General features: G+C 43.3%; 1 protein-coding gene across 2 annotated transcripts in view; it reads right to left on the bottom strand.

Annotated features, from left to right (window-relative positions):
• Positions 1 to 12,789, bottom strand: part of LOC123758046 (uncharacterized) — a 523,684-nt gene that overhangs the window by 47,906 nt on the left and 462,989 nt on the right. For both annotated transcript variants that reach the window (XM_069338603.1, XM_069338604.1), the window contains exon 6: positions 9,748 to 9,877. In XM_069338603.1, the coding sequence (XP_069194704.1) occupies positions 9,748 to 9,877 (130 nt within the window). The remainder of the gene's footprint in view (positions 1 to 9,747; positions 9,878 to 12,789) is intronic.

Genomic DNA, 12,789 nt, shown 5'->3' with positions numbered 1-12,789 from the left:
GTTTGAAGGATTCTTAGGTATAGTTAGGTATATATATAAGAGCCTCGCGTGTGTGACACAGCACCGAGACACATGGAAGCAGGCCAACACATGCTCAACATGTATCCACGCGAAAGCAGGGGAAGGGGGGGGGGATCCTGTGAGCACACACACCGGCTCCTGGGAGGCAAACATCACCCCAGCTCACTCCTAGCAACTAGTCGAATATCGTAAATCCCGCAAGACATTAGACAACACATAACCATTTCGAGCTGCCGTTGTTCTGGACGGGCCTCGTCCACCGGAACGCAGGGACAGGTGGAGTGTTCTGGGATGGGGGCCCGACCCACTACCACCCACCTGGGGCCCCCCACCTGAGGCCCACATGTTATAAAACTTCACTAACTCTTGAGTATTCCCAACACTTCACCGCGACCTCATCCACTTATTAATTAATATTACTACATTGTCAAGAAACCACACCTCATACTACCAAACCAATCACCCTACAACCATAACACAACACCCTGCACCGATTACACCCTACACAACCACACCCTATTCCCTTACACCACACCATATATAGACAGGTCCCACACAGGCTGTAGTGAGTAACAAATAAGTTTACTTTACGTCTGAAACTCTATTAATCCTTAATATAACTGGACAATTAGAGCTCCGCATCTACCTTCACAAATCTGTATATATAAAAAATAGAAGTCCATTTGTCAAAACAAGGTTGACAGCCAGACGCTTGCAGCCAGTCTCACCAAACTTTGCAGGCTGATTAGTGGTTATTGGAGGCTTGTCATGGGGGGCGAGGGTCAGGGTCTTCCAGCCTTGATGCCAACCTTGTTAAATGGCAGACTTCATCCTCACAAAGATCAATGGAGCATATCATATTCTACATGATAATTAGTGTGTAGTGAAAATGGTTATTGTGATGAAGGCCATGTTTTTTGGAGATATGTATAGTGAGAGTGAGAGAGTGAGAGAGAGTGAGAGTGAGAGTGAGAGTGAGAGTGAGAGAGTGAGAGAGTGAGAGAGTGAGAGAGAGAGAGAGAGAGAGAGAGAGAGAGAGAGAGAGAGAGAGAGAGAGAGAGAGAGAGAGAGAGAGAGAGAGAGAGAGAGTGAGAGAGTGAGAGAGAGAGTGAGAGAGTGAGAGAGTGAGAGAGAGAGTGAGAGAGTGAGAGAGAGAGAGTGAGAGAGTGAGAGAGAGAGAGAGAGAGAGAGAGAGAGAGAGAGAGAGAGAGAGAGAGAGAGAGAGAGAGAGAGAGAGAGAGAGAGAGAGAGAAAGCACACATCATCCTGCATTCGCTCTTCTCTCTTACCAGCCAAATAATTTTTGTGTTGCTTCTTTTGACGCAAAATATCGGACGGCATTGTGTGTATTTATGGTAAATCTTGTAGCTCACGGCGGGATGTGGCGGTGGCCAGCGTTGTGTGGGACGGAAACTACCAGGAATTGTTCAGACCTTGACCACAGGTCCTACCAAGTAGCACACTCTGGTAGGTAGTTTGGAGTAATGCTTCACATCGAAAGCTGGTTGGTTTTAGTTGTCTTTTAAGAGAGAGAGAGAGAGTCTTGTGGAAGATCCACACGTACTCTGGAATTGTATACCTTTGCGAGAGTCTTTGATTCAAGGCTGAATTGGAGTATCGTAGAGCGACAAGTTTAATGAAGAAGTTTGCAATTAATATGAAAGTCGGCGAGTAGAGATATATACAAAGCAACATACTCTGAGAGACGTAATAGTGTCCATGCTACGAGTGATTATGCATCATAACAGAAAAATAATATACATTTATTTTCAGTCGGCAACAGCTAGCCTATGGCAGGGCGGCAGCCAGCAATCCAGGAGCTAACAGCTCTAACCTGCAGGATCAAATAGGTAAATAGGTAAATACACACACATAAAGACAAAGCAAAGTTAGAGAAGATTCAGAGGTATGCCACCTGAATAGTCCCAGAACTGAGAGGTATAAGTTACGAGGAAAGGCTACGTGAGCTAAACCTCACGTCCTAGGAAGACAGACGAGTAAGGGTAGACATGATCACCACCTACAAAATTCTCAGATGAACTGACAGGGTGGACAAAGGCAAACTATTTAGCATGGGTGGAACACGAACAAGGGGACACAGGTGGAAACTGAGTACCCAAATGAGCCACAGAGACGTTATTTAGAATTGTTGAAGAAAACAAAGAGCTGTACGAATATATTCCAAGTAAATGTCTCCTTAGTGTATCCACGTACTGAGAAAAGACCAGAGAACAGGTGGGCTACCCAGTTTACCCAGAGGTGACAGGCAGCAGGAGAGTGATAGAGGCTGTGTTGGTCTTCATTAACAATAGCAGATGTGCTGGCTGCTGAAGGCGCTGAAGGAAACCATATTGAATACTTCATACCCAAGTCTCTACTACAAATTAGAGGTATTGTCAGGCAACATCACCGTGACAAAGTAGCTGAAGAAAGGAGGATAGGAGCACAAACCAGTGAATCTGTACGATGGTACAACGGCTGGCAATCCCAATCATTATGGACGAAGAGGAGGACGCGGGAGAGAATCGGTAACAGCGAGAATCCGTCTTGGATACAAATATCCATGGAGATACTGAATGGAAACGACTGTTGATCAGCGAAGTTGCAGAATTTGTGATGAGAGTGACGGACACCGCCTAGACCACTATCTACGTGAATGTGAACACCTGAGAGACATTAGAAGTATGTGTAGAATAATAAACCCCACATTGTGTGAGTTAAAAAAAAACCCTATTTGTCAAATATTGATACTGTTCTTAAAAGATTCCCCCAATTTGCACCCGCAAGATAACGTAAGCTTTTCTGGGTTGACAGATATTAATCTTTCTTGTTTGAGGAGCTTGAGACAGTTAAGCAAGTCCCAGCTGTGTCTGAGTACAAGTGACAGGATGAACAACCCAGCGGGTTTTCTTTCTTTTGGGGAGTGTTGTACATGCTGCTATGGCGGTGTGTCCACTCACAAGATGAGTGGCGCTGCCCAATAAACTCGTCCCTCGGGGCAAAATTTAAATAAAAATCAACAATAGCTCGTCGAGCGGTGACACCGCAGTGCGACACAGGCACTCACTCACTCACACTCTCACTCTCTCTCTCTCTCTCTCTCTCTCTCTCTCTCTCTCTCTCTCTCTCTCTCTCTCTCTCTCTCTCTCTCTCTCTCTCTCTCTCTCTCTCTCTCTCTCTCGCTCGCTCGCAACCCCTGTGCAATGATGTGCTGCCGGTCTGCAGCGTTTGCACAATGTGTTTCTTTTCTCTTCAATAAGGCATCCCCTACGAGGGTCCACGAGTCACAGCCTGCAGGACCAACACAAGGAAACATCACCCATGTGCTCCAAGATGAGCCCAGCCTCCCCAAGACACCTGTCGATGAGGAGTATACAGGTGTGTGATACTTGTCCCCCCCCCTTTCCATCATTTATCTCCCCCTCATATCACCCTCTACCTATCCAACACCAACACCGTCCCATAACGGGCCAGTGTCCCCCCCCCCTTAGATAACAATACACACAGCGGTGGTCCTGTCAATCTGTCCTCAAGTTGACTTCACTCAAGTGTCTGGCAGGTATTTGCCACTCCTGTGATTGACAGGTACTCATCACTCCTGTGATTGACAGGTATTCATCACTACTGCGTCTGACAGGTACTCATCACTCTTGCGTCTCAGTTTATATCGAACCAATGTATGAAAAAGTCCGATTAAGGGTGACGAACCAGGGGTGGGGGTCAGAAACATGGGTAACGAATGAGAAGAGACCTGGTATGATTAACGAACCAGAGTGAAGACCAGGTAGGACTAACGAAGCACGAATAACGACGATGAACAAAGAAGCTATCAAGGATGCTGAACCACTCACGCAGCAACAGCAAGACGGAATAAACAAGAATGGGGACCCGGCCAGATATTACCATGGTTACCAAATAGCGATTGCGGGAATTCCCTGTAGCCTACTAATACACGCACACCCTCTAGCCTACTCATACACCCACACGAAGTTTTAACGTAAAGTAATGGTATTTATATACCTTTATTATAATTCAAAGTTAAAAACAAAGAATAAAGTGAAGTAAAGCAGAGAGCCAACAATGTTATGCAGGTAAAGTTAACAATTTGTTAAACATTTTATCTTAAATTGTTAACAAATTGCTAACAGCCTGCTTGATCAGGCTGTCAACCAGGATACTTGGTCAGAGACCGGGCCGCGGGGGCAACACCGATTCTCGGAACCACCTCGACTCATAACGATGTTAATGACAATAAAATAAATAGTATTTGTCTGGAAAAATGTGCAAAATTAAATACAAACAAATATTTTTGTCAAACTGTGTTGTGAGTTTTTGTACCCGAGTAGATATCAGGTATGATATCCAGATATGATATCAGGTATGATATCAGGTATGATATCCAGATATGATATCAGGTATGATATCAGGTATGATATCCAGATATGATATCAGGTATGAAATCAGGTATGATATCCAGATATGATATCAGGTATGATATCAGGTATGATATCCACCGGGCTTGTTGGCAGCAGGTACATTAATTGAATGAAAAATTGTATTACGTGTATATTTATTATCAAAATATGTATAAATTATAGAAATAATTTATAATTATAAATTATAAAAACCGTTGCCAGAAATAATGTGTCACTGACATCAACAAAATTCCCCTCACACATAAAAGAAACAAAAAACCTACAAATTGTTGACTTCAACAAGCCAAGAATGAGCATAATAAAGCAGGAACACATTACGAAATGGAACCAAGAAACTCATTCGTCTCGGTAAACATATTTCCGGGTCGTATATTGCTGAAAATAGTATAGTCAATTTGAAGAAGTTTTATAATTCCAAGGGGAAATAGAGGAGTTAGTTGACTGACTCCATTGACCTTAATAAAGGCAGAAAACAGCGTCTTGGGTCATGTTGAAACCAACGCGGCAAATATTTTAAATATATTATTTTTGCAATTTTTGCAATGTTGCAATTTGTGCAACATTTGCAATAGTCCACGTGCAGAGATTATCAATGGTTGATAACGAAACTGTTCATTGATAGCATTTTTTATCAAGATGTATTAATAGCGCAATACAATCTAATCGTATTTTATTAGGATATATTTATATAGCGCAATTCAGAGTTAACGTATTCAGAATTAAATGGCAAGTTTTTCTCTGAATGCTCTGTGTTCCCTTCTCTTAGGCTGTGGGTCCCTATAATTGCACCAGAGGAGGTATTTTTATATGTATAGCGCAATATAATCTATTAACATTGACGCCACGACCTGGCAAAAGCATTATAAGAAACAAGAACGGATTTGTTGAAATCCACTGAAATTGTTAACCAGAAAAGTGATTATGAAATTTTTGTCTATAGTCTTTACTAAGTCCCTCTAGACAGGAATAGTGCCACAAGAGTTTAAATGTTCACACACACCAATCCTTACAGTGATCAAGGAGGCCTTCATTGTGTATATCAACTAATTTGTTAAAGTATGTCATTCATGTATAAAGTATACATGTATACACTTCATTATATATTCCATGGATACAACGATTCGATGAAATAAATTTGCTGATGGACACAATCATTCGATCGAAATAATCATTATTACACCTTCTTCTTCTTCTTACTTGAGAATGGTCCAGGATGGACCGAAACGTCGTCGTCCCTTCACCTTCTAGTGTGTGGTCTGGTCAACAGATGCAGATTATATTAGATTAGTACAGATTGTAGATTATATTATTAAGTTCTTCATCTTCCCTCAGTTCATTAGCAATTGCTTCTGCATGTACCTCTATTTTGATGTCGTGAGTGACGCTAAAGAGGCCACATGCGGGAACTAAGACTCGGGTGTGCAAAAGAGACACCATCAGGAATAAATTTTAAGCATCGGAGTCGCAAAGAGATTGGGATAAGCTAAGTGAATGCAAAGGCAAGTTCGACGAGGTTTTCCTTTAATACAATACAACAAGAAACCTGTGGAATAAGTAGCATTAATTAGCGATTGAAAACGTGGGGCTTGGCAGCTAATGCTTGACTTTGTACGTATATCTAAACCATTATATACATACACACATAAGGCTAGGCACCAGATGCACACATATCAGCAGAATAACACCAGATGCATATTGAAAACTAGCAAAATGGACAGTGGCCATGACTGAGACAAATACATTTGTCTCAGTAATCTATTAATTCAAATAGATCACAAGTCCTACATTGTTATTCCCAGTTAAAACTGTATCGAAATGTATATACAACTGCATGTAAGTGTATTGAACTGAAGGTCTCCAAAAGGGCCACAGGAGACATTCAGTTCAATACACTGAAGTCTAATTTTGGTCTTATTGTGTTAGAGTATATATCAATACATAGTAGTATTCTCATGGACTACTGCCCCAGGCCAACTACTGACATTCCTCAGCATGCAACCCACAACAGTTGACTTACTCGCGGGTAGCTATTTACTGCTAGATGAATACAATACAACCAGCAACACCAGTAGCAGCACCACCACCACCACCACTACCATCCTGCTGGTCTATCGAACCAGTCAACAGATTTATGCAGCGATGACTGTCTTGTCAGGAAGCTTAACACGGACGCGGCAGGTGTCCGACTTGGCCAGATGTGTGAGGGAGACACCACCACACACCTGGCCTGGTGTGTGAGGGAGACACCACCACACACCTGGCCTGGTGTGTGAGGGAGACACCACCACACACCTGGCCTGGTGTGTGAGGGAGACACCACCACACACCTGGCCTGGTGTGTGAGGGAGACACCACCACACACCTGGCCTGGTGTGTGAGGGAGACACCTCCACACACCTGGCCTGGTGTGTGAGGGAGACACCACCACACACCTGGCCTGGTGTGTGAGGGAGACACCACCACACACCTGGCCTGGTGTGTGAGGGAGACACCACCACACACCTGGCCTGGTGTGTGAGGGAGGCACCACCACACACCTGGCCAGGTGTGTGAGGACAACGCCACCACACACCTCACCAAACTACTGTTGGTATTGTTAGTGGTGGTTACTTCCTCTGGTTGTGTGTCTGTTGCAGCCAATGTCGCTCTTGTTCTATCACTGTTGCAGCCACTATCGCTGTTGTTGCAGCTCCTGTTGTTGTTGCTATAGACTCTCTGTTGTTGCAGCTCCTGTTGTTGTTGTTGTTGTTGTTGTTACAGACTCTCTGTTGTTGCAGCTCCTGTTGTTGTTGTTATAGACTCTCTGTTGTTGCAGCTCCTGTTATTGTTGTTACAGACTCTCTGTTGTTGCAGCTCCTGTTGTTGTTGTTACAGACTCTCTGTTGTTGCAGCTCCTGTTGTTGTTGTTACAGACACTGTCGCTGTCGCTGTTCTTGCAGCCACTGTTGTTGTTGTCACTGCGCCCTTGACATTCACATGACAGGATCCCCCCCCCCCCTTGACTGTCATGCACACACTAACACACACACGATACGAGATGAATTACATCAATTACAACAAACCTGTAGAATATTGGGGATTTAGCCACGATGTGGTTATGAGAACTGGGTCTGATTTTGATGAGTGATGGTTTGATGCTTTTAGTGTTCCAGGTCATGAAGGTCAAGGAAATCATCTAATGTGTTGGGTTTGTGATTGTTTCTGTCGTTCATTTGGCACAGCGTTTTGGATATCTGGGATCGTATTAAGGGTGAGTGTGGTTTATGTACTTTTTCAGTCTGATGAGTACCGGGTCGGTACTCATCAATTACTGAAAGTATTCTTTACTTAAGATCAAAACCTTTCGTAGTAGAAAATAGTAGCGGCAGGCGATATTGACATGATGTCCCGTTTTCTGTTTATGGGTCCTCTGGTAGATTAGGATAAAATACTTCAGGTTGACAGTTTCTTGACGTTGGGGATGCTGGCCAGGACAAGCTGGTTTAACACGGCAGCTGTGAGTTTTCTGCGTTTATTCACAGTGGCTGTGTTATGGACGTGTTAACGTGGGGGGGGGGATGGATTGGGTTGATTTTACTGCATATTTATCTATTACTTGGTCTAGTATCGGCTCCATTTTCATATCTATTCCACTGGTAGCTGTGTGTGTTGTTGTTGCTGTTAAAAATTCGCTACTTGGAACAAAATGTTCCAAGTAGCACGGGCTATGGTGAGTCCATAGTTGTGTGTGTGTTTGGATCTATTACCTGTAGATGTGAGTGAGGTTTGTGTTGAGTCCCTCTCAGGGAAGGGCTGCGCTTATTGTGTTTAAAATTTATTAAGGAGTCGGTCCAGTTTTGTTCTGTTGCATTTTGCAATACCAGGTATGAGTGAGGAGATAAGATCTGCATTTAGTTGAGAGTTCTGTGGGAGTGAAATATTGTCTGAGTGGTGTACGGTGGTTAGTGACTGGCAACAATTGGTAAGTGAGGAGTTTGTTATTGAGTGATTGCTGGTGGCTGATGAAAGGTTGTGGAGGGTCGTTTCAATACACTACTGTATTGCTTGTAAGAGTAAGTCCTGTTTGTAGATTTACTGCTATATAGGAAGGACATTTGTGTAGGATTTTAACTCATGGTTGCTATCACAGCTTGAACATTTGAGTATCTGAAGTGCATATTTGTGTGTAATGGACTTGTGAACAACTACCACATTTGTTGTCTCTTGTTTTGATGTGTGGTTACATTTTTTTTTTTTTTTTTTTTTTTTGAGATATATACAAGAGTTGTTACATTCTTGTACAGCCACTAGTACGCGTAGCGTTTCGGGCAAGTCCTTAATCCTATGGTCCCTGGAATACGATCCCCGCCGCGAAGAATCGTTTTTTCATCCAAGTACACATTTTACTGTTGCGTTAAACAGAGGCTACAGTTAAGGAATTGCGCCCAGTAAATCCTCCCCGGCCAGGATACGAACCCATGACATAGCGCTCGCGGAACGCCAGGCGAGTGTCTTACCACTACACCACGGAGACTGCATTTGTTACGTTTGATTACATTAGGCGTATATACTCCTAGTTTGAAGTATGTATGTATACTTCTAGTTTGTGGAGACAACCACTGATCCGAGCCTGATTAGGTGGAGGTTAGTCTACCAAGGTGAGTAGAGCTCAGCCTCTATCACACACATAAATTTCTCTACTGAGAAGTTTGATAGTACACCTGCTTGAAGCTGTACTTGGACGTCTTCTCGACTAATGATCTGGACATGTTTGACTCTACGATTGATAAGTCTGTCACCAAGTGATTCACAGCATCTCACTGTCTACCCCATGGATGTCAGTCACTGCGGTGAGCTCTCCAGGCTGCTCGGTGGTGATCTACTGCGATTAAATTACTTTCTTAATTTGATTTTATATTAGTAGTAGTAGTTGGTATCCATCCATCTTATATTACGTACTCTGATATTCAATATCTTGGGAATTGCTTTGTGTTCACTTACTATTAATAATACTAATAGGTACTCCTGGGTCCTCAGGTGGACCCACCTGAGGACTGATGGACTCATCTGAGGACTGGTAGACCCACCTCAGGCTTGGTTGACTCACAGGAGGACTGGTAGACTTATCTGAGGACTGGTAGACCCCACCTGATGAATAGTAGATCTACCTGAATTGTGGTAAACCCAGCTGAGGACTGCTAGACCCACCTGAGGTATGGTAGACCCAACTGAGGACTGGTAGACCCACCTTAGGACTGGTAGACCCACCTGAGGAGGACTGGTAGACTCACCTGAGGACTGGTAGACCCACCTGAGGACTGGTAGTTGTCGACGTAGGATATCATGCGGACTCTGACCCGGAGAGTCTTGAAGGCGCTGAGTTGGTGAGGTCCCAGCGTCAGTCTGCACTCTGCTTGGAGGCTCCCGCCCGCCGCGGCGATCTGTGAACCAGAGGAAGGCTGTCAGACGACTGACTGACAGGAGGAGTCAGCTGAGAGCGAAGGGAGGGCAGGAGACACAGCTGGTAGCCTCGGACAGGAGTCAGCTGGTAGCCTTGGAGAGGAGGAGAGTGTGAGATGCTATGATGCTCTTTCCCTAAGTCTCAAGAACAAAGTTCCAGTCTCATGTTCGCTTGTAATTGGTCTTGTGAACATCACAGCACCATTGTCACACACTTGCTGCTCCCAGCGACATTTTAGATGGTTAGATGATGGACATTTTGGATGGTTTAGATGTTTAGAACTTTGTTAAAATTACGTGAGTGGCGTGTTAGGTATTTTTTGTGCTTGTATCTAGGCAGAGGTCGACATATTGCCCACGTGGTGATCCCTTGAATCATGGTCTCTGGCTTCGGCGAATGGAAGTTTATTGAGCACGAGTCGACCCAAACAGGGTGAGAATAGCTTGAGCTATCTCATCCCTTTGTGTTTATTTATACCTCAGTAAATTTATTTGAATTTGAGTCGACCAATTAGAGTCGCGAATACTGCTAGCGAGGTGACGTCACTCGGCCTATCCTCGCCCAAACTGTGGGCGATCCCCCATAGATGGATTTCTTAATTTTAACGAATTGCAATATAAAAGTAATTTCTTGTCATATATAAATTAATATATTTAATCCATGTGTAGTTAGGAATAGGTTAGATGTTTAGGTTCTGTTGGCGATTATTTGTCTTTGAAGTGCGTTGGTGAAACAGTTATAGAATTGTGGTTCGAACTGAGGACGTGTGCGAGAAACTTGTTCCGGAAGTGTTCAAACGAAATCAGTTGTGAGTCGTGTGTAAACCGTTTTTCATTCATAAACAGCGGGTTTGGCGGGTGCATCGATTCATTTATGGGTCTTTGTTTGGAGGACTGGCTGTTACACACGACTCACAACTAATTTCGTTCGAATACTTCCGGAACAAGTTTCTCGCTCATGTCCTCTGTTCGAACCACGATTCCATAACTGTTTCACCAACGCACTTCAAAGCAGCCCGTCCTCCAAACAAAGCAGCCCGTCCTCCAAACAAAGACCTAAAAGTGATTCCATACTCCCGCCAAACCCGTTGTTTATGAATGAAAAACTGTTTACATACGACTCACAACTGATTTCGTTCGTACACTTCCGGAACAAGTGCTTCACTGACGAAATTTTTTCGAACCACAACGCTTTAAATGATTCACCCACGTACTACAAATACAAAGAATCGCCAACAGAACCTAAACACCTAACCTAACCTATGCCTATATATGCACAATATGCTAATATATTATATTATTAATTAATATTTGAGAAAATTCCCGTTTTGAATGAACAGCATGTTAAAAATTATGAATGCATCTGTGGGGTCGACCGCTGAATGTAATGAACTTGAGTCGAGGACTGATTCTGTGTAAACTGATTCAAATCATAAACAGTGGGTTTGGTGTCCGGATTAACGAGCTTGGATATTTGTATGCGAGGTGTTCAAAATTCATTACATAAGACATAAAAGCCATCGTGAAGGATTGTGAGAAATTGTTTGCGACGACGCAACTCGCCCGGCATCTCCAGATCAGTTTAATAATCGCCAAAGTTATTACTGAATTGTTCAAGTTCCACCTTGAACCAGTGTAGATGTGTTTGTTCCTGCGACCGTGGAACGACTTGGCAGGCAAGACAGGAACTTGTAGAGGGAATGACCAGCTCGCCTCACTCTCTACAGGAACTGTCCAACAGGTAGCAGCAGCAGTTACTTCAATACAAGGAACACAAGGAACCTCTACCACCTGTGACGAACACCCTTATTCGTGTAAACAACAGTGATAGTCCTTGTTCACCTGTTCAAGTGAGACGTAATGACTGTCAGCCTAGTTAGGACTATAACGAGTCAATTCGTTCTCTCAGGTAATTCCTCGCGTTTCTTACGTTATCGTAATCAACGTTACAAATGCAGCCTATTAAGAGGAGGCCGTGGAATATCGGGCTTATTGGGACACGGCTGTGAGTTGTGTCCGGGATGTTCTGTTGGGAGGTAACCTGTTAGGCTATTACCGTTGGCTGTTGGTAAAGTGTTGCGTTATTACCGTTAACTGTCAATAAAGTGTTGCGTTATTACCGTTGACTGTCGGTAAAATGTTTGCGTACAAGATAACAAGGAATATAAGTAAAGTGTTAATATAGATAAGTAACGATAACCTGCAAGGGCTGTCTACAGCGCCAAGGAATTTATCGCTGTGATAACCAACAAGGGACGAAAATGGGACGGGCAAGTTGACTTCTGTTCCCCCGTCCACCATCACAGGATCTGGGTAGACGTCGGGACGGGTGGCAACGACGGTCCTAGCTCCTGTCTCCACCCGTCTCCCGAATGATCCTGGCTTCCACTGACGACGTGAGCTTCTGTGAGTACAACATTTTACGAAGTATTTTACCCATATCAAATTAGACACTTTTATTTATAAATGGTTGTACATTTATAAGTGAGAAGGGTTATGTAAAAGTACCTTGTGTTGGTTGTTTTCAGGGCTTAGCGTCCCCGCGGCCCGGTCATCGCCCCAGGCCTCCAGTACAGTACATTAATTACATAAGAGTTACCAGCAACAGTATAATACATAGATATTGGCATTATTTAAACTCGGAAAGTATATTTGTAACAGACTTGTACAAAAGCATTACAACACTGGCTGGACTAAACAGCTGTCTAAATCAAGCTTACATTTTATTCATAAAGTGAGTGTCTTTTACATAGCAATTTGAAAGGTGATATATTGTATAGACAAAGCGAGTTTTAACATTTGAGCGGTAAGACATGTTAAAAAAAATATATATATATATATATATCACAAAATTGAGATGAAGAGACAATTCAAAATAGAACCAATATATACT

Source organism: Procambarus clarkii, chromosome 40 (assembly GCF_040958095.1).
Source record: "Procambarus clarkii isolate CNS0578487 chromosome 40, FALCON_Pclarkii_2.0, whole genome shotgun sequence".
NCBI classification, from domain to species: Eukaryota; Metazoa; Arthropoda; class Malacostraca; order Decapoda; family Cambaridae; genus Procambarus; species Procambarus clarkii.
Note: the sequence above shows the minus strand (reverse complement) of the source record. Positions and strands in the feature narration are given on the sequence as shown.